This window comes from Stegostoma tigrinum, chromosome 1, assembly GCF_030684315.1.
Source record: "Stegostoma tigrinum isolate sSteTig4 chromosome 1, sSteTig4.hap1, whole genome shotgun sequence".
Taxonomy (NCBI): Eukaryota; Metazoa; Chordata; class Chondrichthyes; order Orectolobiformes; family Stegostomatidae; genus Stegostoma; species Stegostoma tigrinum.
Genome location: NC_081354.1, coordinates 98,753,124 through 98,777,860, shown reverse-complemented (window position 1 = coordinate 98,777,860; position 24,737 = coordinate 98,753,124). Strand labels below are relative to the sequence as shown.

Below are 24,737 nucleotides of genomic sequence, written 5' to 3'. Positions count from 1 at the left end.
AGCAGGAACGCTGAAGTTTCGGGTCTAGACCCTTCTTCAGAAATGGGGGAGGGGAGGGGGGGGTGGTTCTGAGATAAATAGGGAGAGAAGGGGAGGAGAATAGGTCGAGAGAAGACAGACAAGTTAAAGGGGCGGGGTCGGAGCCGGTAAAGGTGAGTATAGGTGGGGAGTGAGGGAGGAGATAGTCAGTCCAGGGAGGACGGACAGGTCAAGGGGGCAGGTTGAGGTTAGTAAGTAGGAATATGGGGGCTGGGGCTTGAGGTGGGAGGAAGGACAGGTTAAGGACGTGGGTATAACCTGGGCTGGTTTTGGGATGTTGTAGGGGGTGGGGAGATTTTGAAGCTTGTGAAATCCACATTGATACCATTGGGCTGCAGGGTTCACAAGCGTAAGATGAGTTGCTGTTCCTGCAACCTTTGGGTGGCAGCGTTGTGGTACTGCAGGAGGCCCAGGATGGACATGCCATCTGAGGAATGGGAGGGGGAGTTGAAATGGTTGTGACTGGGAGGTGCAGTTGTTTATTGCGAACCGAACGTACTGTTCTGCAAAGCGGTCCCCAAGCCTCGGCTTGGTTTCCCCGATGTTGAGGAGGCCAGAATGGGAACAGCAGATGCAGTATACCACATTAGCAGATGTGCAGGTGAACATCTGCTTGATGTGGCAGATCATCTTGGGGCGTGGGATGGGGATGAGGGGCAGGTGTAGCACTTCCTGCGATTGCAGGGAAAAATACTGTGTGTGATGGGGCTGGAGGGGAGTGTGGAGTGGACAAGGGAGTCACGGAGAGAGTGGTCTCTCCGGAAAGCAGATAAGAGTGAGGATGGAAAAATGTCTTTGCTGGTGGCGTCAAATTGCAGATGGCAGAAGTGTTGGAGGATGAACCAGGTGACATCAAATGGTGCACTTGGCCCGAATGCAAAGATGGCCATCAAAATGCCTATCTGAGCACCAGTTCTTGACGTGTGCAGATACAAAGGAGTTTTTCTCATGTTGTGCTGGCGAGGGGGAGGCTAACTGTTTATGAATTATATTCATTTTGTTACAAGGTCCTGTCCACCTTATCTCAGGAAATGAGCAAGACCGCTTTGAAACAGTCCAAACAAACGATAATATTTCTCTCTTAAATACAGCCACGAGTTGACTGGTTGCAATTCTAGTTGCATTGCACCACTGTTGTTCCTACTACTGTTGTTCCTGATCACCTTACTATCCACAGGCTGGGAGATTTTTCTATCCTGGGTGGTTGCGCAGGTGTCAGTTTCAAATTGAACCAAATCTATAATTTCACTTTATGCTCAGTCCTATCTTTGTTCTTGACAGCAACTGTTCCTTACCGTTGCAGTGATGCAGCACTTCAAATTGTGTCACTAAGCATGCATGGTTGCCGTTCCACCTACCAATGGGGTTGATAACAAATGCAACTACCATGGGAAATGATTTATAAATTCAATTCATTAAATTATATCAAAATTCGTTGTACTCTCTGGTTTGGACCAAACACTATTTGCTGGTTAGCACTATCCTTCTATAGTGGTGAAGTATTTTCTGTTTGCATTGCAGTGTATGAAACGCAGTAACAACCTAGTTGGAAATCCGTTCAATAATTGGTCCATTCAGTCTGTCATGTGCAATTTGGACATTTTACCATTTCACCTGAAACCCAAGTGATCTCCTAGCAAAGGTGGAAACCATAGAAACAAAAGACTATTAAACCTTTTGAGTCTCTTCCTGACATGTGAGGAGATGTATTTTGGAAAGAAGAAAGAATAGAGCCAGAATAAACTGGATGGTCAAATTTTAAAGTGGGAGCAAGAACAAAGTGATCCAGTGTTTCACTTATGGAAGAATAGAGTCTGAGAACAAGGAAAATGTGCTCAACCTTTAGAAATCAATGCTTAGGCTCCAGCCTTTCCAATCCTTAGCAAAGTGCATTAATAAGGATGTTAGACTTTTCAGACAGTTTTGATGGAATTTAGTGGGATGTGGGCCTTCAGTTACATGTAGACATGAAAGAAGCTGGAGTATTTTTCCTGAGAACTAGGAATTATAAGAGAGATTTAGAAAATCATTCAAAATGTTTTGCTGAAGAAGCATTTTCCTGCACCAGAAGAAGCAAATTCAGTTATTGGCAAAAGTCTGAGAGGTAAGATGAGAAATATAAAGCAGCAATTTGTTGTGATCTGCAATGTCTGCCTGAGTGGGTGCTGGAGCAATGGTTTTCAAAAACAAATTGGATTTCTTTATACAGAAATACTTAATAGACTGTAGGTCAGGCAAGGGAAAAGGAATATCGAATGGCTTATGCAGAAACGGTATAAAATTAATGATTTACCTGTCTGCTATATTAGTTTGACTCTACATTCTATTTTATTTTCTGTGTCTAATGACTTATTTAAATGTATGTATGGATTGAAGTAGACCATTTTGAATTTATATAAAATTAACATTGCTGGGAGAATGTGTAATATAAGTAAAGGAAACTGAAATGTGAAATAGAAATTTTTAGTAAAGTGAGTTTGATCTTAGAAAGAAAAATTCATTTGTTAATAAAGTAATTTGGTTATTCTTGTTGCAGGACCCTCATTCCCATTCTGCATCAGAAAGCAAAGAGAGGCACTCCTCGCCAGGCTAAGCAAGCTGTCCACTGCATTCATGCCATTTTCACAAATAAAGAAGTACAATTGGCACAAATCTTTGAAGTATGTAAGCTCAGTTTTGTTTGTTGTTCAATTATTCTTTATTTAAACCATGAACATTGTGATCGACTAACTGCATTATTGGTGTATTTTTTGGCAGAGCATTTGAGTTTATGCAGTGTGGTGATCATCACTTCTTAGGTAGTCCATCAGGATCGAGGATGATCTGCTTCTATTCTGATTTAGTGGGTTTTGAACAATGTTCTGTATAATATAATTTTATGGTATGAGGACCTCCAAGGTCCTTGACTTGCAGTCAATTCCACAAGTAGAAGCCACTGCAAGGTGTGCCATTTTAGCATGCGCAAAACCTCTGCATCCAAGCAGCTGAGGGGGAAATTTCGTTCTGAAATGACTGATGCGTTCACAGGCATTTGTGCTATGAGAGCTGGTTGAAAGAGGATTTCTGAATGCTTAGTTTAAGGCCATGTACTCCACAACAGGAGTCAGCTTCTTTGTAGCTGTTTATTTGAATGTGTCGGCGCTGGAGTCAACTGATATTGCAGTTCTGTGACTGATGCTCGAGTGGTTTTAGTTTTGGATTGAAGGCAAGGTAGCTTTGCTGTTCCATGGATTATCTCCATGCATATGGATAATTTGCTGGAGGTGAGATGCAATATTGCAGCAAGGAATTTGGAGAAGAGATTGGTGCAGTGATGCACCTTTGTTTGATCCCAGTCTTCACTGGAACAATGTTGGTGGGTTTTGTGCTGAGTGATGATTGACAGTTCACCAAGACCAAAATACTGTTTTCTGTATTTTCTTTTGGTCTAAGTAACTGTTTTACTTAGATCACTTATGCATTATCTGTTGATATGAGCTGTAATTGGACACACCTTTTGAAAGACCAAAGTTAGCTTTAGGTCTTTGATATAGCATTTAAGGTTGAGGGAAAAATAGCTTCTACAGTAAACAAAAAACGATCTAGAATTTTCTGAATTTGTAAATTGCTTGTTGAAAATGTCAGTAACTTGTAGATAATGGAAAGAATTTTATCTCGATTAAGATCTGAGTTGTTCAAATTACTACATAAATCTTTGTAGCCTCATTGAAAATTTAAAACTAGAAACAGATACTGCACATTTGAATGAATTGTTCAGTCCTTGGTTTCTGAAGTTTACCATTTTGTAAATTCTTTATGTTTACATTTTGTTCTCTCCAGCCACTAAGCAAAAGCCTAAATGCTGACACCCCAGAACAGCTGATAACGCCACTCGTCTCCCTAGGACACATTGCTATGTTGGCCCCAGATCAGTTTGCATCTCCAATGAAATCAGTGGTTGCAAATTTTATTGTCAAAGATTTACTTATGAATGACAGGGTATGTCAGGTTTGTGCATTTGGTTTCCTAAATTATTTTTATGATACTGAAGTGATTTTTTTTCTCTCTGTATACCATGATCATGATGGCTTTCTTCATTTTGTTACACTGGAATCTATGTTATGGAACATGTGGCTCTCGCAGTTTGTCACCGAGTCTAAAAATGTCTCACCTATTAAATTCAGATGTGTTTTCCACATCCTAATTTGGGGTTTCTATTTCAGTTTACTTACTCAATGATTAACATGTTAATTGATCAGCCAGAAATAAAAAGATTTGAATCTCTTCAGATTTTCTACCGTGACATTGTTAACTTTAGTAGTAAGTACAATATTTATATATGTATGTGCAGTTGCTGCAGCACCTCCATTAAATCACAAGATGATGGCAGGACAAAAACCAAAAGAACTGCAGATGCTGTAAATCAGGGACAAAAATAGAAGTTGCTGGAAAAGCTCGGCAGGCCTGGCAGCATCTGCGAAGAAGAAAATCAGACTTAGTGTTTTGGGTCCAGTGACCCTTCCTTAGAACATGATGGCAGGACTCTTGAAGAAATTTAGGACCCATCATATTACTCCCAGCTTTTGACAAAGATGTGTCTGATTTTTTAAATAAACGTCATGGACTTGTAGACTGGAAAAGAAGCTTTTCTGGCAGGTCTGTTGTGAGATTCTTGTACAAGGCTACTTAGAAAATATCCTAGAGAAATACTTAGAAATTTAAAATATGAACAAGTTTTTAGTTCTCCCAGTAAATCTATACTTGATATATAAGCCTCTACTGAGATGTGATCCTAGAGTAAATTTGAAAAGTTTATTGACTGTCTACCTGCATATAGATGGCTTCCTTATGATATGTGATTTGTCATTAGTAATAACCTTATGGCATGATGGGAAGATAATGAACAATAAATAACCTTACATTGATAGAACAAAGTTGTGTAGCAAAATTAATTTGTTCATATTCTTCCCATGTCTTATGGTGTTGAAAAATCATTAGTGATCTAGTCAGAGTGGAAAGGAAACAACTGTTCCCATTGACGAGATTCAAGTGCGTAAGGAGAAAGCTGGAGTATGGCAATAAATTAGAGTATCAGCCCTGATGATATTGAGTGGCAAAACAGACTGAAAGGGCCAAATGGCCTACTACTGCTTCTAGTTTCTATGTTCTTATGAGTTGTGTTCATTTTGTTAAGATGCTGCATTTGGAAACCCCATCATACATGACCATCTTTAGAATAGGATGCTATAGTGCAATTACTATAATGTGGCTAGTAAGTAATGTGTTTAGTAAAAGTTGCCAACTTGTATAATGAGTCTTTTTCAGGGATAGGAATAATATCTTGTAATGCTTGCGCCACCAGCTAGCAAGAAATTGCCTATTGGCCAGATTTCTTTCATTTGTTCTGTACATACAAATAATTAGCATCTCATTTCTATAGTTTCCTGGAGGGAAAAATGGTAAATTGTGGACTCCAAATGAAGAGGTCTCTCCAGAGGTACTCGCTAAGGTACTGTAGGCTGAAACATTTGCTTATAGCTGTGCTAATATAAAAAAAGCAAAGTTCTGTGGATGCTGGAAATCTGAAATGAAAAACAAAGTGCTAGAGAAACACTGTAGGTCTAGCACCATTTGTGGAGAGAGAAGCAGAGTTACCGATTCGAGTCCAATATGATGAGCCTTGCAAGTAAGGCAGACGAGTTTAAGTGCTGATTTACACATGATGATACGACATCTATGCTATCGTGGCGACATGGTTGAGGGAGGATCATTATTAGCAGCTCAATTTCTGGGGTATGGCATCTTCAGGCGAGACAGAAAGGGTGTTAAAAAATGGTGATGTTGCAGTATCAATTGAGGGGTCAATTACCAGTTCGGAGAGTTGAAATCTTGGAAGGCTCCTCAATTGAGGCAAACAAGTGTAAATTAAAAAGAAGGCAGTCATGTTGTTAGGACTGTGTTACTGACCTCTCAGCAGTCAGGAAGAGATAAAGGGGCAGATTGTGGGCAAATTTCAATTTCCTACTGGTAGCTGGCATAAACAAAACGTGGAAGGCTTGTGGTACCACGGGAGGTAGAATTCTTGAAGTGGGCAGCTTTTAAAGCCAAAGTGCTACAAGAGACAGCTGAAAATTAAGAAACACAGATAGGCACCTGGTAGAAGTGTGTGGGAGAGCACTTAAGTGGTAGACACCATAACTCACTAACATTTAAGGTGTTGTAAAGAAAGATAAAAGTGGACAGTAAATAAAGGTTCTAAATTGGGCACAGTCCAGTTTTAATATGATAAGGTGGGATCTGGCCAAAGTGAACTGGGAGCAGTTGCTTGTAGCAGAATCTACATCAGAGTACTCGGTACCTTTCAAAAAAGAGATAGTGGAAGTGCAAGGCCAATATGATACTGTAAAGGTGAACAGTGGGACCAAAAATTCCAGAGGTTCCTGGATACTGTGGATTATACAGGTTTGGATAATTGGGGAGAAAGGATTGTTGTAAAAAATTGAGGGCTCAGAACACCAGAGAGGCCAATGAAAAAAGAAATTAGGAAAGCAGAGAAGTGGCACAAGAAAACACTGGCAAGTCAAATAAAGGAAAATTCAGTGGCATTTAATAAGTATGTTAAGGGTAAATAGATAACTAGGGAAAGAGTAAGTCCTTAGGCCCTCCAAAGTGGCAAGCTGGGTGGAGTCAAAAGATGTAGGCTGTAGTTCTTCATAATTATTTGTAAACAAGTATTCACAATAGGGGGAAAAATGTGTAAGGATAGAAATCAGGGCAGAGAACAGTGATTATTTGAACAAAATACATTTGGTTGGGGGTGGTGGGGAGGCGTGGTACAGGAGAGTGGTTGTGGTGAGCAGTGTTTGCAGGCCTTGGGGTGAGTGGCCTTAAAATTGAATGAGTCTTCAAGCCCAGTTGACCTGTATCCCTGGTTATGGGAGGTATTTGAGGGAGCATTGCAAGCTGTCCAGAAATTTTCAACTCCCCTTATTAAATGAGTGTGGTACAGATAAAGGGAAATGTGGCCAGTGAGTCTGTCGGTGGTAGAGAAATGACCGGGAAAAATTCTGAAGGATGGTTTTATTTCCACTTGGAGATGTGAAGATTAATCAAAGTAGTCAGTATGGCTTTATCAGGAAGAACATCATGTAAGACAGGTTTGATTAGTTGTGTTTTGAAGAGTTGACCAATTGTAGATAAAAGTAATATGTTGGATGAAGTCTGCACGGGATCTAGGAGGTATGCGCCTGTGGAATCCAGGGCAATTTGACAAATTTGATCCAAAATTGACTTAGTGGTAAGAGGTGGAGGGTGATGTTTGAAAATTGGTTTTTGTGACACTTGAAGCCAGTGCCTAATGGTGCATTGCATTGTTCAGTGCTGGGTCCTTTGCAGTTAGTAGTATATGTAATAATCAAGACAGAAATGTTGGAGGAAATTGGTGATGTTCTAAATAACGAGGAGGAAAGCCTTAGATGATAGGACATTGGGGGCTGGTCAGATGGGTAGAACAGTGCCAAATAGAAATTTAATCCTTAAAAGTGAGAGGTAACATATTTTGTGAGGAATAACAAGGCAAGGGAATATATGATGAATTGTAGGACCCTAGGGTGTTCGGAGTATCTAAAAGACCTTGGTGTGCATGTCCATAGATCTTTGGAAACAGCGTGTCAGGTGGCTAAGAATACTTGCCTTCGGAATATTCCAGAACACTTGCCTTTATTAGTCAAGGCATTGAATATAATAACAGGGAACTTGTAATAGTTTATCTTGGCTACTGCCTGCAGTTCTGGTCACCACAGTAAAGGTAGTAGGATGTGCTCGCAGAAGAGAAGGTGCCAAAGAGATTGACCAGGTTGTTAACAAAGTTTGAAGTGTTTTAGCTATGCCGAAGGACTGGATAGGCTGGGATAGTTTTCCTTACGGCAGGGAAGATTGATGGGAGGACCTAATTGAGATGTGCAAAATTGAGGGACATAGATAAGAAGAACCTTCTTCAGTGGATGGTTTAATAAGCAGAGGGGATAGATTTAAAGTGAAGAGAAGGAGGTTTAGAGGGGATTCAAGGAAGATTTCCTTCACCCAGGGGCTCATACTCTGCTTGAAATGGTATTACAAACAGGAACCATCACAACATTTGAAAACGTTTCTAGGTGATCTCTTGAAGTGCCATAACACATGTTACTGGCCAATCCTGGAAAATGGGACAAGAGTAGATTGGTGCTTGGCTACTGACACAGGCATGATGTGATGAAGAGCCTCTTGCCATGCTCTAAAACTCTGTGGCTCTTCTTTAGACCTTATGACTTTGCTAGCTTTTACTAGTTTAAGACTGAAAAGATTCATATTCTTAAAATATGCGTGTCTCTGCATTCATGCGTAGCAATAAAAATACTCATTAGCAGGTGCTACTTTATACTTTAATCAGTTCTTACTACATGCACAACAGCATGTAAAATGTTTGCTGGTAGTTGTCTATATTTGAAAACTTGTTCATTAAAAAACAATTGTGAATATGTAATGCAGTAATTTCACTGTTTTTCATTAGGTTCAAGCCATTAAGCTTTTGGTACGGTGGTTGTTAGGGATGAAGAACAACCAATCCAAATCTGCGAATTCCACACTCCGGCTGCTATCGGCCATGTTGGTCAGTGAGGGTGACTTAACTGAACAGAAAAAGATAAGGTAATTATAACAGAAGAAATATAAAACAAAACTCAACACTGCACTCATTATAGTGAGACTAGGGCAAAACATTGGTCAAAGAGGGAAGTTTTAATTTAGAGTCTCTTAGGATCACAAGTGGAAGTCCAATTCAGCTTTTTGACTCTGCCATTTAACACAGCTAATCTTGAGCTTCAACTTCACCTCCTTACTTGCTTCTATACCCCTTGGTTCTCCAAGAGATCAAAAATCTGTCTACTTCGAACCATTTAACTGTTGGAGTATCCACAACCTTCCGGAGTGGAGAATTCTGTAGATATTTTACCTTTTGAGTGAAATGATTTCTCTGATCAGCCTGTTATCATAAGACTGTTTCTGTTGGTCAGGAATTCTAAAACAATCAACATCTATCCTCTCAAGCTCCTTTAAAATCTGTTATCTCGTGATAGCCTTTAATTCTTCTAAACTCGGGACTGTCAGTTCAATTAAAGGAAAAAAGAGAGATAGAGAAGTAGAAAAGTTTAGAGGGGAAATTTCAGAACTGAAGGCCAAGGCATAGAAAGACATCACGATTCATTTTGGAACATTAAAATCAGGGGTCCTCAGGAAACCCCAGTTATAAGAAGGGAAATATTTCAAATGGTGGGAAAATGGTCAGATTATTCTTTGTTCATCATTTTCACTTTCTCAATCCTGTCTCCTCATCTGTTATATGAAAGAGATGTGTGTGATTGAAGTTCTTTTTTCTCTGTAATCAGGTACAGCTATCTTCTGTTGATGCACACAGAAAGAAAAGATGCTTGTTCAAGTATCTATTGATCGTTTTGCCAAGTTGCTTGTATATGTTGAATGTTCTTTGTCACAACACTGCCTGTACAGGCAATCTGTCACAATGGGAAGAGAATAACCAGAGAACGAGTAGGACCTAATAAGGACGAAGGGTGAGGACATGGACAGAGTGTTAAGCAAGTACTTTACAGCTGTTTTCACTCAGGAGAAAGAGGATGTAGATACAGAATTTGGGAAGTGGGACTGTGAATTTGTTGAGAAGATTGAAAAAGGGAGTGAGGAGCTGTTGGAACTGTTGGAGGACTTAAAAGTAGACAAATCACTAGGTCTGGGATGAGTTGTCACAGACTGTGCTGGGAGTCCAAGGAGAAAATTATAAGGGTTCTGACCCAAATTTTTAATACTTCTCCGGCCTCATGGGAGGTGCTAGAGGAATGGAGAACAGCTAATGCGGTTCCACTTTTCAGAAGGATAGTAGAGATAAATCAGGGAATTACAGACCAGTGAGCCTCTGATCAGTGATAGCGTAGCTATTGGAAAAAATTCTGAAGGATAGAATTAATTTCCATTTAGAGAGGCAAGGTTTAATTGGCGATGGTCAATATGGCTTATCAGAGGGAAGTTGTGCTAACAAATTAGATAGAAGTTTTTGAGGAAGTAATCAGGTCTGTATTGAGGGTGGGTCAGTTAATGTAGATTGCATGGATTTTGGCAAACCCTTTGTCAAAATCTCAAACGGAAGACAAATGAAGAAGGTAAATGCACATGAGAATAGGGTAGCTTGGCAAGTTGGATCCAAAATTGTCTTTGTGGTGGGAGACAGGGAATGATGGTAGACGGCTGTTTGTGACTAGACACCATTGTCCAGTGGCATACCACAGAAATTAGTGCTGCATCCCTTATTGTTCATGATATTGTTGAGAATTGAGCGGTGGGGGGAGTAACCAATAAATTTGTGAAAGACAGAAAGATTGGCAGAGTCTTAATAGTGAGGAAGAAGGTCTTAGGTTAATAGCATATTGGCAGGTTGGCCAGGTGGGCTCATCAGTGGCTGATGAAATTTAACTCTGAAAAGTGTGTGACGATGCACTTTACGAGAAATAACAAGACAAGAGAGTACTCAATGAATGATAGAATACTAGGAAGCTCAGAAAAACAGAGATCTTGGGGTGCTTCTCCACAGATTCCTTGATATGGGAGGTTGATAGGGTGGTTGAGAAGGCAGAGAAGACATTTGGCTTTATCAGTTGTGGAATAGATTAGAAGAGCAGAGAGGTTATGTTAGATCTGTATAAGACTTTGGTTAGGCCACGGCTGGAGTACTGCTGTAGAGTACTGTGTGCCATTCTGGGTGCCTCACTATAGGAAGGATGTGGTTGCAGTGGCAGGGCTGTAGAAGGGTTTCACCAGGATGTTGCCTGGGATTGAGCATTTCAGCTATGGAGAGAAACTTAATTGGCTCAGGTTATTTTCTAGAGCAGAGGCAGCTGATGGACACTTGACTGAGGGCATAAGGTTGTGAGGGGCATTAATAGGAAGTGGCTATTTCCCATAGTTGAAGGGTCACTAATGAGGGGGTATAATTTCAAGGTGAGGAGCAGTAGGTTTAGAGGGGATTTGAAGAAAAATGTTAAAGTCAGAGTGTGATAGAAATCTGGAATGCATTGCCTAGATGGATTGTTGAGGCATGAAAGCTCAGCCTTTAAAAGTATGTGGTTGAACACTTGGAATATCTTCCCATTCAAGGCTTATGGGTTATGTGCTGGAATGTGGGATTTGTGGAGAGGTTGACACAGACTCAGTGAGCCAAATAAGTCTTCTATGTTATATGACGCTAAGTTGTTAATACTTTAATGTTGACATCTTCAGTTGATTAGATTAGATTCCCTACAGTGTGGAAACAGGCCCTTTGGCCCAACAAGTCCACACAGCCCCTTGGAGCATCCCACCCAGATCCATCCCCCTATAACCCACACACCCCTGAACACGATGGGCAATTTAGCATGGCCGATCCACCCAGCCTACACATCTTTGGACTTTGGGAGGAAACCAGAGCACCCGGAGGAAACCCACGCAGACATGAGGAGAATGTGCAAACTTCGCACAGACAGTTACCCAAGGTGGGAATTGAACCTGGGTCCCTGGCGCTGTGAGGCTGCAGTGCTAACCACTGAGCCACCATGCCGCCCAAGGGATCTGAATTAATTGATAACAAGTTGTATTTACATATATGTTGCAAAACAAAATATAACGTCAAGCCATCTAAGGATATATTAGGGCAGATAACCAGAAAGATTGGATTCAAGTAGTATATTTCAGGAACCAAGAAAGGTGGAAATTAATTTCAGAGTTTAAATGCTCTGTTAGAATTGCTATTGGTATTGATTTGATGCTAACGTAAAGTTTAAGGTGTGCCAGAGACGTGCCCCTATTAGCAACATGCTCCGAATTGATGCTTGATGCATGAGTTGCTTTCAAATATGTTGCAGATTACTGAAGTGCATGGTTTGCTTCACTCTCTTTACAATTGTAATCAATGTTTCAAATAGTTTAATTTTAATTCATTTTTCTTTGTTCCTCATATTCCTTCATTCTTTTGCTTGTGTTAGCACTAATGTTGAAAATAATGAAATCAAATGGTTCAAGATTCTTTAAGAGCCTTCTTGGAGTTAAGATTGCACTCCTGACACTCTGCCTGATTGGAATGAAAAATAGAATCAGTAGTAGATATTCACTTGGGCCATGTCTGAACTGTACTTAAGCACCATTTACCAGAATTTGTTATGTGCTTTTTGATATCTGTACCTAATAAAGATCAACTGACTTCGGTTTTGACAGTTTAATTTGATGTGACATCTTATAGCCTTTTGGAGGCGAATGTTCTAAATTAGATATCGTTTTTAATGGAAAAAATGCCTTCTGATTTCAATGCCAAAGGATCGTGTGTAACCCTAAAATTATTCTCTCTTGTTCTGGATTCCCCCACTGGCAACTATCATTTCTCTGCATTTAACCTACTGAATCCCTTATTAAGATAATCATCACTTCACCTTTTAAATTCAGTGGAATACAAGGGGAGTTCTTGTAATATATCCTCATTATGTAACCTTTTAGCTTCTGGTATCATTCTGGTAAATCTGTTGCACTCTCTTCAAGGCCAATACTTGCTTCTTGAGGTATAATATGTGTAAAATAAAATAGTACTCCAGATTGGGTCTAATCAAAGCTCCATACAATGTGGATGCCACTATCTTAAATTTGAATTACCATGAGATAAATACCAATATTTCATTAACTGTATTTTTGTACCAATTTTCAGTCCAGAATCAAAATGGATGCTTAATATCTGAAATAAAAATGGTGAATGTTGAAAATATTTGGATCTGCATTTTTGGACAGAGGACCACTTAAAAATTTAAGGTCAATGGCCTGTTGCAAGAACAGAAACCACTTGAAGCAAAGAGGTTTTGAGCAAATGCTGTGGCAGAAAGAGGATTGAAGGTGGTGGAGCCAAGAACAAAAGTGAAGATGTGTAATTTTCTGGAAGGCAGAAGAGATTAAATGATAAAAGGCAGTAATGCAAAGCTAAAGAAGGTGGTGAATGGAAAAGTAACGAAGCAAGAGATGGGTCCAGAGTGGTCTAACTGGGAAGAACAGAATCCTTTCCAATGCCTGTCTCTCAAAAAAAATTGAAGATAGAGGTTGTAATCCGAGATTGTCACCTTACAGATCATACTCAATGCTGCACTTCCAATCCAAACTCCCTATCCTTGTATTCCTTGTCTGTTCTAATAAAGCTCAATGGAAGCTTGAGCAGCATTTTAACTTTTGCTCAATCATTTGTAACCCTCTGGATTCCAAGCCTGGATCAAGCCTGTGCATTTAACTCTTTCTGGTTGACCCCCTAGCTAATTTTCAGTGAACGAATTATGCCTGACAAATTTACTCGGATGGGGCAGTAACAAGCAGAATAGATGAGGGGGAAGCTGTGGATGTAATATGTTTACATTTCCAGAAGGCATTGGTGCAATACAACACAGTAAGCTGCATAATAAGATAAGAGTCAGTGGTGCTGGAAACAGTATATTAACGAGGATAGTGGATTGGCTAACCAATAAAAGACAGTGTTGGGATAAGGGGTCATTTTCAGCATGGCAATTAGTTACCACGAGAGTGCTACTGTGGTGGGACCACAATTGTCTACGACATATATTTATGACTTGGATAAGGAAACTAAATGTCCTATAGCCAAGATTGCAGATAAAATAAAAGCTAGTGGGAAGGCAAATGATCAGGATGATTGAAAAGCGCAGAGAAATATTGACAGGTTAAGCAAGTAGGTAGAAACTTTACCGATGGCATATAACTTGGGAAAATGTGAGGTCATGCTCTTTGGCAGAAAGAATAGATTAGATGAATACTCTTTAAATAAAGACTGCAGATAGCTGAAATAGCACAGAGATTTGAGAGTCCTCTGCGTGGATCTCAAAAAGCCAGCGTCCAGGTTCAGTGGATAATAGTGAAGGTAAATAGAATGTTGACCTTTACTTCAAATGGATAGGAGTATAAAGGTAAGTAGCCTTTGCTTAAACTATGGCTGTAGTCAGACCATAGCTGCAATACTGTGAACAGTTTTGGAACTCTTATCTAAATAATGAGATACCTGCATTGAAGACAGTCCAGATCACTAGTCTGTCAGTGGATATGGAGGAACTGTCTTCTGAGGAAAGGGGGTGAGTTTGGCCTGTACTCATTGCAACTTCGAAGAATGGAAGGATGACAGATGAGGATTTCCTTCTCTCGGAGTAGTAAATCTGCAGAATTCTTGACTGCAGAGGGCTGGAGAGGCTGGATTGTTCAGTATATTCAAGGCCAGGATAGACAGATTTTTAATTAGTAAGTGTATTAAGTGTTATGGGCAAAAGGTAGGAAAGTTGAGTTGAGGATTTTCAGATTAGCCATTATTTCATTTAATTGCAGAGTAGACTCAATGGACTGAATGGCCTAATACTGCTCCTAGACCTTATGGTGAGTAGCTGCCATTTTGTGACATTGTTGACATTTTAATTGGTCTATGATTTGTAAGATGGTTGAAAGATGACAGTGGACTGGATTATATTTCCATGCCCTTGTTGATGTGGAACCTGCAAGTGATATTTCACGTTTTTAAGCAATATCATGACAGTGTTTGGCTGCAGTTTATGATTTTCACACTTGGAAAAGTCCATTTACAGACAAGGGGAAATTTGTAATATATTTCTAATCTTTCAGTCTGCGTCCTTAGCATATTTAATTTCACAGTTAATCTTGAGATTCATTCCACCCTGGCTTGACGCTTGATGAATACCATAAAATGTTTCTTCTGATGAAGGGTCATTGGACTTCGTGTTAACTCTGCTCATCTCTCTGCAGACACTGCCAGAGGTGCTGAGTTTCTTCAGTACTTGTTGGTATTACTTGTTTCCAGCGTCTACAGTTCTTTGTATATTAGAGCAGTTTTTGAAGCTATTGGCTCAAGGAGGTAGGGAAAACATTTTCACTGAAATATAGTACCATGGTATCTTTACTGTCTGCTGAAATCATTAGTGAAGGTTCAGTTTTAAATAAGAGGATTGCCTCTCTGGCAGTTCAAAATTGTCTGTGCATGCAAGTATTAACCTAGGTTAAGCATTCATTCTTGGTCCCTACAATCATCTGACTTGGAGCTGGGAGAACTGTTAACTGCCTCAGATTAAGGAGTGTCAAGTTGAAGATCCCGACTTCAATTATTTCTCAGATATTTTCTTAAATATCCGATAATTTTAACCAAAGAAAATACTGGAACAACTCAGCAGATCTGTCAGTGTGTGGATAGAGAAAGTCAGTGTTTCAAGTTCAATATGACTTCTTTATAATTGAGGGGGGCTGCAAAATAGTCATCTTTAAAAACTGTTGACGGAAGTGGGGAGGAATGGGATGAACAGCTGCTAAGAGTTAGGGTCTTTCTGAAGAAGGGTTCTGACCCAAAATGTCAACTTTCCTACACCTCTGATGTTGCCTGGCCTGCTGTGTTCCTCCAGCTCCACTCTGTGTCATCTCTAATAGATGGTGAGGGTGTCCGGACCAAAAGATAAAGGGAATGCCAATGATGGTAGAGTAGAGATGTAAAATGGGTTGCTCTGCTGAGAGCAAAGCATGTTTTTGGTGGGGAGAATGAAATCAAAATGGACAACAGAGGTCATGCTCCGAAATTGTTGAACTCAGTGTTGAGTCATAGAGGCTGTAAAGTGCCTGCCTAAAATTAGGCCACCTTCCAGCTTCCAACAAATATATTGCCATGGAGCATGGTGATTTATTGAAATGACAAGCACCTGAAATCTTGGGATCATTCATGCTGACAGAACAAAGTGTTTAATGAAGTGGTCATCCAGACTTCATTTGTTCTTGCAAGTTAAAAGCTACTGCATTCTGATGAGCAGATTACAGTAGACTAGATTGAAAGAAATAAAGGTGAAAGATTGTTTCACCTGGAAACTGTGTTGAGGCCTTGGACAGAGAGGACCTTCTATTTCATGGGAAAGTGAGGAACTGTTCAAAATGATGTGGAGTGGACCAGGGTAACATTGAAGGAATGGTCCCTGCAGAATATGTATAATGGAGAAGAGGGGAAGATGTATTTGGTGCTGGTGTCCTGCTGGAAATGGAGGCAATAGCAGAAAATGAACCTTTGAATGAGGAGATTGGTGAGGTGAAAAGTGAAGATGAGGGGGTGCCTGGGGGGGGGAACAATGAATCCTCCTTTGAAGTAAAAGGAGACGGATTGGCTGACTGCTTTGTGGAATATCTCCATTCTGTCCATAGGGAAGACCCTGACCTTACAGTGTTTGTAATTTCAAAAAAAATCTTGTTCCCATCTAACAGATTTCATCCTGAACCTGCTCGTTCTTCAACAAAGCAGAAGGAGCAGCACCTCATTTTCTGCTTATGCATTTTACAACCTCAAGGACTCGACATTGAGCTTAACAACTTCAGAGCATGACTTCTGTTCTCCATTTTGATTCCCAGTCCCCCTCCGATCTTTATTTTGTTGGCTCTGCTTTCAGCAGAATGGATCCTTTCTTCTCCTTTTTACAACTGTCATATACACTCATTTTATATCTCTGTCTATGGTACTGACATTGTTACTCCCTTTTTTTTGCTGTGAGCAGCCTTGAGATGTATTCCACCAGTTCAACCTCCCGTCTGTCAACAGCACAAAAAACAATTTTCCAGCTCCTTCCAGTCCTGCAGAATTTGGACTAGCAGTGTTAACTCTGCTTCTTTCTCTGCAGTTGCTGCCTGACCTGCGGAGTTTCTTCAGCATTTTTGGTTTATATTTTCAGCTTTCCAGCATCTACAATATTTCACTTTACGATTAATAATTTTTCTTTTCCCTGCCCCTGCCACTGAGGAGATTTCAGCCCCTCAGACGGGAATCTATTAATCCAGCGTCTCTGTAAAGAAGATCTGGACTTCCACAAATAATGGTTCCTCTTTGAATTCTGTTGCAAATCGTCTTGTGAATTGACCTGTTTAACTGCAAATATCAGTCTACTTTTATAGTGCTACCTTAATTATCCTTGATAATTCCTCCAGAATATTCTAGATTTCTTGGGCAGGCTAATTATAAATAATTGTTCACTTTATCACTAGTGGACTCGGTTATTTTCAGTGAGATTTATACATTTGGAACACTTACTGTGAACTCTTATTGGCTGTGACTTCTGACTTCGCTTTTTGTAGGCACTATTCTTTGGTGAGGTTGCTTATATACGTGTGAACAAAATATAAGAAAGATAGAAGGAAAGTGGACAACTTGGTTTGCAATGATTTTACAGTTCTTATGAAAATACTTGTTTATTGGTGATGGGCAAAATTGAATTAATGATACTTATTTCTATCTGAACAAGAATCAGTAGGAGTATGATCTGAGGAATGTAAAGAGAAACTGAAATCCTGATTTCCTCATTGTCATGTTCAGGCATGCAGCGTGTCCATGTCTGTGGGAGACCTTTTCTTTGTGGAGTAAAGATCATCAAGTAATTCATTTTTTTGTTGGCACTACTTTCATTTTGATTTCTTGCAGGTTGTCAAGTGTTCCAGTTGGGGGATTTTCTTAAGTACAGATGTGGAACTTTACCATGAATAGTTGACGTTGTTTTTCCTGTCTTGCAGTAAATCTGATATGTCTCGATTACGGTTGGCTGCAGGATGTGCCATACTAAAACTTGCACAAGAACCTTGTTATCATGAGATTATCACCCCAGAGCAGTTTCAGCTGTGTGCACTTGTTATTAATGTAAGTTCTGTTACTTTCTTTTCACTCCTTACGTCATTGCCTTGTACTTCTTTGGACTAATAATTAAATACGGTTTGCAACAAAGATCTTAAAGTTAGAAAGGTGCCCAACATAAAAATAATTCATACCAGGGAAATGATTCATCTAATTGTATAAACAGATCTTCCAATAAATTCAGATCACTATTTTAAATATTAATTAAGAGAATGCTTGCTCAGGAAGTTTTGCTGAACTTTTTAAAAAAAAATTGTGGTTAGCTCCCCTGTCTTGGCAATAATAATTTATTTGGCACTTCTAATGTACTAAAACCTCCCAAGATCTTTTCAGGAGATGTACACTATTGCGTCTGACACCAAGCCATGTAATATGTTAGGTTAGATGGTCAAATATTTGGTCAAACAGGTAGGTTAGATGTAAGAAGGATGTTTCTGAGCTTTAGGGCCAAAGTAATTGAAGGTGCAGCCACCAGTGGTGGAAATTCTAATGGCCAATATTGAAGGAATACAGACATTTTAGATGGTCAGAGGGCTGAAGGAGTTACATAGATAGGGAGGGGCAAACCCACAAAAAAATTTAAAAAACAAGGATAGGAAATTTACAAATAAGGTGAGTGCAGGGCAGATAGAGAATGGGACATGAAGTAAAAAGGAAATTTTAAGTTCTGGACGATGTCAAGTTCAGAGGGTGGAATGTAGGAACCCATTCAAGATGGTTGGAATCGTCAAGAATTGAGGTAACAACTGTGTGAATGAGGGCTGGAATGAAGTAAGGCAATATTATCTTGGTGGAAATAAACTTTGTTAGTAATGGTGTGAAAATGTAATTGGCAACTCACCCAGGGTAAAGTATGATAACAACTTAGTGAACTGACTGAAATAGCAACAGAAAAGATCAGAAACACTCTACAGCTCCTTTTCATCAGTGGTTTAAAAAAGAGTTAATGTTTGACCTTTCTGACAGTAATGTCAGTGACCTGAAACAATATCTGTTTCTGCTCACTGTGTTCCCTGACCTCTTTAAGTTTTGTAAGCTATTGTTCTTATTTTAGATTTCCAGCATCTGCAGTACTTTGCTTTTGCAAGCAGGCATTTATTTTCAGACAATTGTCAGAGAAGGGTTTAGAGTTAGAATCTGGGGAATGGCATCATACCCAAACGCCATGTCCTTTAATTCTTTCCAGTATTTCATTGGAGGAAATTTCTGATCATCCAGTAATCGATGTTGGATAAGCAGTATGATAATTTAGTAACTGTACAAGAGTCAAGACACGTTTATGGTATCGTAGATCTGGGTGTTGCCAGCGTGCATGTGAAAACTAATGCTGTACCTTTGGTTGATATTACTGAGGACATGCAAGTGAATAATTGGTGGCCAGGCACATGATCATGGGTAGATCCACGGGTAGACACAAAGGTTTAGCTGGTGCAGGAGCAGGAAGGGAATCGATAAGTGGATATCTGACTAAATGTAGATAATAATGATATCAGATGAGAGCAGCCCCAAATAGCTGGATGACAATAGAAAGGCATTGGAGTAGAATGGGGTGGTCACTTGTGTCAAAGGTAGCGGGAAGGTCAAGCAGGATAATAAGGTAACATTAAAAAATAGGACCATGTCAGTCCCATGAACTTGCCCTGCTTTCAACTAGATCGTGACTGATCCTGCACCTCTGTGGTATTTCCCACAATTGTCCTTTAATGGCTTTAGTCTCAAGAAATCTGTCAGTCCCTGCTTTGAACATAAGCCGTACACTAGCCTGTACAGCCCTTTGGGGTTGAGACTTCCAGAGATTCACAACCATGTTTTGCTGCTGGGGCAGGTAGAATGTGTGGAAGGTGGAGGAATCCTGGTCAGAGGAATTTGACCATGGAGTTTAAGGAAAGCTGCACATTGATTGTGGAGTAACACATGCAGGGTTTTGAGGACAAAGGAAGGTTGTAGACGTGATGGGGTTGCTTGCAAGGATGATGGGACCCAGGATAGATTTTACATAGAACAATACAGCGCAGAACAGGCCCTTCGGCCCTCGATGTTGCGCCGACCTGTGAATGAGTCTAAGCCCCTCCCCCTACACTATCCCATCATTATCCATATGCTTATCCAAGGACTGTTTAAATGCCCCTAATGTGGCTGAATTAGCTACATTGGCAGGCAGGGCGTTCCACGCCCTTACCACTCTCTGAGTAAAGAACCTGCCTCTGACATCTGTCTTAAATCTATCACCCCTCAATTTGTAGCTATGCCCCCTTTTACAAGCTGAAGTCATCATCCTAGGAAAAAGACTCTCACTGTCCACCCTATCTAATCCTCTGATCATCTTGTATGTCTCTATTAAATCCCCTCTCAGCCTCCTCCTCTCCAATGAGAACAGACCCAAGTCCCTCAGCCTTTCTTCATAGGGCCTGTGCTCCAGACCAGGCAACCTCCTGGTAAATCTCCTCTGCACCTTTTCCAATGCTTCCACATCCTTCCTATAATGGGGCAACCAGAACTGCACGCAATATTCCAAATGAGGCCGCACTAGCGTTTTGTACAGTTGCAGCATGACGTCACGGCTCCAGAACTCAATTCCTCTACCAATAAAACCTAACACACCGTATGCCGCTTTAACAGCACTATCAACCTGGGTGGCAACTTTCAGGGATCTATGTACATGGACACCTAGATCCCTCTGCACATCCACACTACCAAGAATCTTTCCATTGACCCGGTATTCTGCCTTCCTATTATTCCTCCCAAAGTGAATCACCTCACATTTAGCCGTATTAAACTCCATTTGCCACCTTTCGGCCCAATTCTGCAGTTTATCCAAGTCTCCCTGCAACATTCTTCCACACTGTCCACCACTCCACCAACTTTAATGTCACCTGCAAACTTACTAACCTATCCAGCTATGCCTGCATCCATGTCATTTATAAAAATAACAAACAGCAGTGGTCCCAAAACAGATCCTTGAGGCACACCACGAGTAACCGGACTGCAGGCTGAATATTTTCCATCAACCACCACTCATTGCCTTCTTACAGAAAGCCAGTTTGTAATCCAAACTGCTAAATCTCCCTCAATCCTGTGCCTCTGTATTTTCTCCAATAGCCTACCATGTGGAACCTTATCAAAGGCTTTACTGAAGTCCATGTACACCACGTCAACTGCCCTACCCTCATCCACATGCTTGCTCACCTTCTCAAAAAACTCAGGTTTGTGAGACACGACCTGCCCTTGACGAATCCATGCTGACTGTCTCCAATCAAATTGTTGCTTGCTAAATGATTATAAATCCTATCTCTTATAATCCTTTCCAAAATTTTTCCTACAACAGACGTAAGGCTCACAGGTCTATAATTACCTGGGTCATCCCTACTGCCCTCCTTGAACAAGGGCACAACATTTGCAATCCTCCAGTCCTCTGGTACTAAACCTGTAGACAATAAAGGAGTTCTAATAATTAAGTTGTCAGTTATTGTAATTATAAAATTGAAACAACTGTGAAGCAATTCAGAAATTTAAAAGTGTTAGATGTAGAAGAATAAATCTGCAGGGAAATTACAGAGAGATGCCAACATCATAGAGCAGTTTTAATGGGTGACTTCAAATACTTAAACTTAAGTTGGGATACTTGTCGTGCATAGGACGATGACGGGCAAGTATTCATAGATTGCGTGCAGGAGACCTTGCTACAACAGTGTGTTTCATTTCAACAAGAAAGGAATGCACTGTTGGACCTGCTTCTTGGAAATGAGTTGAGCCAAAATGATCAAGTGACAGTTGGGGAGCATTTAGAAGACAGTGGTCATTGTATTGTAAGGTTCTGTTGTAAAGTTCAGGATGACGGTGGAGAATGATGTGCAATTATCCGGGGTGGAAAAAATCAATTAGCACAAAGTGGATTTCAGTGGATAAGGACAATGGGCAGGTTTGACTGGAGCGAGAGGTTCGTAGGGAATACAGTAACTGAACAACGGGCTACTTTAAAAGAGGAGGTGATTCTGGTACAGTCAAGGTATATACCGTCAAATGGGAAGATCAAAAAAAACAAATCCAGACCTGTCTGGATGCCTAAGGCGATAAAATTTAAGATAAATTAGAAACAAATGCACAAGTGTCAGGTAGAAAAGAAAATTGAGAAACAGGAGAAATAGTGAAAGCTCAGAGGAGGACATGATAAAGCAAGTAAGAGGAGCAAAGAGGGCAATGAGAAAAGACTAGCAGCCAACGTGGAAGTGTCCTAAAGTCATCTTTGGCCATATAAGTAGAAAAAGGGTGGCAGAAGGAGGGGTTTGGCCAAATATATACCAATAAGGGGATTTCCACCTGGAGACAAGGTTCATAGTTGAGGTGTTAAGTAAATACTTTGCGTCTGGCTTTCCCAAGTCAAGGTGACAGAGGATGTCACTCAGTCACTAGAAGGGTTCACAGGGCACAAGACTATTGGTACTTTGTTCTGTATTTGCTGGACTTATCTTTGTAATCTTTCTTGAACAAAGTCACAATGTTTTGCAATTTTTCCAGTTTTCTGGCACTACCCCAGAGGCTATGGTGGACAAAGATTGGGGTGAGTGCTTCTGTAATTTCCACACACTCACCCTTAAATCTTTGGAGGCATCTCATCTGGTCCCAATGCCTTGTCGTAGGGGCATAGAGCACAAGAGCATGGAGGTGATACTGAACTTGTGAAAGCCAGTGGTTGGAGCTAAACTGGAGTATTGTGGATGCATTACAGACAATGGAAAAAAGAGTTTAAAAATATCATTCCAGAGATAAGGAATTTCAGTTGAGGATAAATTGAAGAAGTTGACAGCTGTTCTCCTTGGAGAGAAGAAAGGCCTAGAGGAGACCTTGATGGAGGTTTTCAAAATTGTGAGTGAGCTAAATAGAGTAGGTAGGGAGAAACTGTTCATGCTTGTAAAAGAAAGAAGAATGCAGGATTGTAGTTCTCAAGGAATTGCAAAAAAAAACAAGGGTGACGTGAGGAAAGATCTTTTCATTCAGCAAATGTTTAGGATATGAAATGACCACCTGGTAGTGTGGTCAGGGCAGGTTCGACTGAGGCATTCAAGAGGCCATTGAATACCTGTTTGGATAAGAATTGCATGCAGGGTATGGGGCAGGGGAAGCAGGAGATTGGCACACACATAATTTTCATTTAACCAGCTAGTATAGGCATGAGGGGCTGAATGGCCTCCTGTGCTGCAACGCTACTCTGATCCTGTGATCAATAAAACTGGTAATATTTCACTTCGGATGTATTCTGAAGTAAGCAATACTGATAATCAATTTGGTTGTTTTTTTTTAAATCACCAAAGGCTGTATTGAGAGGAAAATAGTAGTAGTGCAGACTCATTTGTATTGATTCAAAATGAGGTCAGGAGAGTATTGCTAAATTGTGCTTGGTAAGTGAAACTTGCCCAATGAATGATCAAACATCAGAGTATGTAATTAGCAACTGGAAGTATCTCAATGAATTTTGATCGGCTGACAAAACATGCTAATTAACTGCCTCAGTGATGCCAGCATGTGCTTGTAAAGAATCTAGTGTTTACCTTGTTTAATCAAGACGGGTACATTGAAATGGAATAAAATCAACTTTGGATTCCATAGGTCTGGTGGCATCAGTGGACCCTGAAACAGTAAACTCTGTTTCTCTCCCCGTATAAGCAGACAGACCTGGTGAACGTTTCCACCATTTCACTTTGCTCTTTCAGATTTCCAACCTTCACAGTCTTTTGTTTCCATTGTAATGAAATTGAATTATTATCTGAAATTCAGACTGTCCACAGATTAAGGACCATCCTGCAGAGGTTTCAGATGATCGCATGCTGCATAAGATGTGAAAAATTACTATGCTATATTCTGCTTTTTTATATTATGAAAATAGTGGCTTATGCTGTGGAATTCTGACTGATACAGTGATTTCTGATTTTATAAATTTGTTGTTGAAGGATGAGTGCTACCAGGTGAGGCAGATATTTGCTCTGAAACTCCACAAGGCCCTCGGGAAATTGCTGCTTCCATTGGAGTACATGGCAGTGTTTGCACTCTGTGCCAAGGACCCTGTGAAAGAGCGAAGAGCGCATGCCAGACAGTGCCTCCTTAAAAATATAAGTATACGGAGAGAGTATATCAAACAGAACCCAATGGCTCATGGTTAGTATTGCCATATACAGTAAGTGCTCACAAAAGATCTTCTATAATTAAAGATAGTTAAGAGCTTTTAGTCATCTATTCTGATAATATCTTTCATGCCTTGGTGTCTGATTTTTGTTTGAGAGCTCTCCTGTGAAGCGTCTTGGGATTTTCACTATGTTAAAGTGCTTTAAAATTATTTGATCCTTTACTCTTGCTCCCTCACTCCTTGTCAGTTTTCATACCTAAAGTTACCTTTGTTTAGAGTCTTACGGTTTTATAGAATGGATTTTTAGCATGTCCATTCTAGTCAGCAAGTACCTATCTACTCTCATTCCCATGTTCCAGTACTTGGCCCATATGCTATGGCTTTTCAAGTATTCATCTAAATATCTAGTAAATGCTGTGAGGGTTACTGCCTTTACAGTCTTTCAGGCAGTCATTTCTAGATTACCTTGCACTCTCCCTCAGAGCCTCTCTCAACTTTTTGTCAAGCTATTCATCCTTTTTTCAATCTACGTAAAGAATTGTTCAGTTTTCTTAAGATAGAAGCTACCAACATTAATGTCTTTGAGAAAACTGTTTCTGCAGTAGCACCACAACTTAGATCTATCTCAAATACCATGCCTCTGTAATAACTGTATACTGTACTCGTCAAGTTAACTTTTTCCAAGCCGAGACTACAAAATTTTCTTGCTGCTTGTTGCTACTTGGGAACCAATTGAAATTTTTAATTTCCCTCTACCACCTTTGCCAGATCAATTTCAGCTGACATGTGGTAAGCATTTTCTTTTCAATGTGTTTATTCTTTACTGTGCCCTGATCT

At 40.2% G+C, this 24,737-nt stretch overlaps 1 protein-coding gene across 10 annotated transcripts in view; it reads left to right on the top strand.

Annotated features, from left to right (window-relative positions):
* pds5a (PDS5 cohesin associated factor A) overlaps window positions 1–24,737 on the top strand; it is a 237,414-nt gene that overhangs the window by 162,288 nt on the left and 50,389 nt on the right. For 8 of the 10 annotated variants that reach the window (XM_048542485.2, XM_048542549.2, XM_048542541.2 and 5 more), the window contains exons 20-25: window positions 2,576–2,699; window positions 3,859–4,026; window positions 5,459–5,527; window positions 8,567–8,703; window positions 17,665–17,788; window positions 23,728–23,932. In XM_048542485.2, the coding sequence (XP_048398442.1) occupies window positions 2,576–2,699; window positions 3,859–4,026; window positions 5,459–5,527; window positions 8,567–8,703; window positions 17,665–17,788; window positions 23,728–23,932 (827 nt within the window). The remainder of the gene's footprint in view (window positions 1–2,575; window positions 2,700–3,858; window positions 4,027–5,458; window positions 5,528–8,566; window positions 8,704–17,664; window positions 17,789–23,727; window positions 23,933–24,737) is intronic. The other 2 variants (XM_048542523.2, XM_048542513.2) reach the window with 1 other exon arrangement.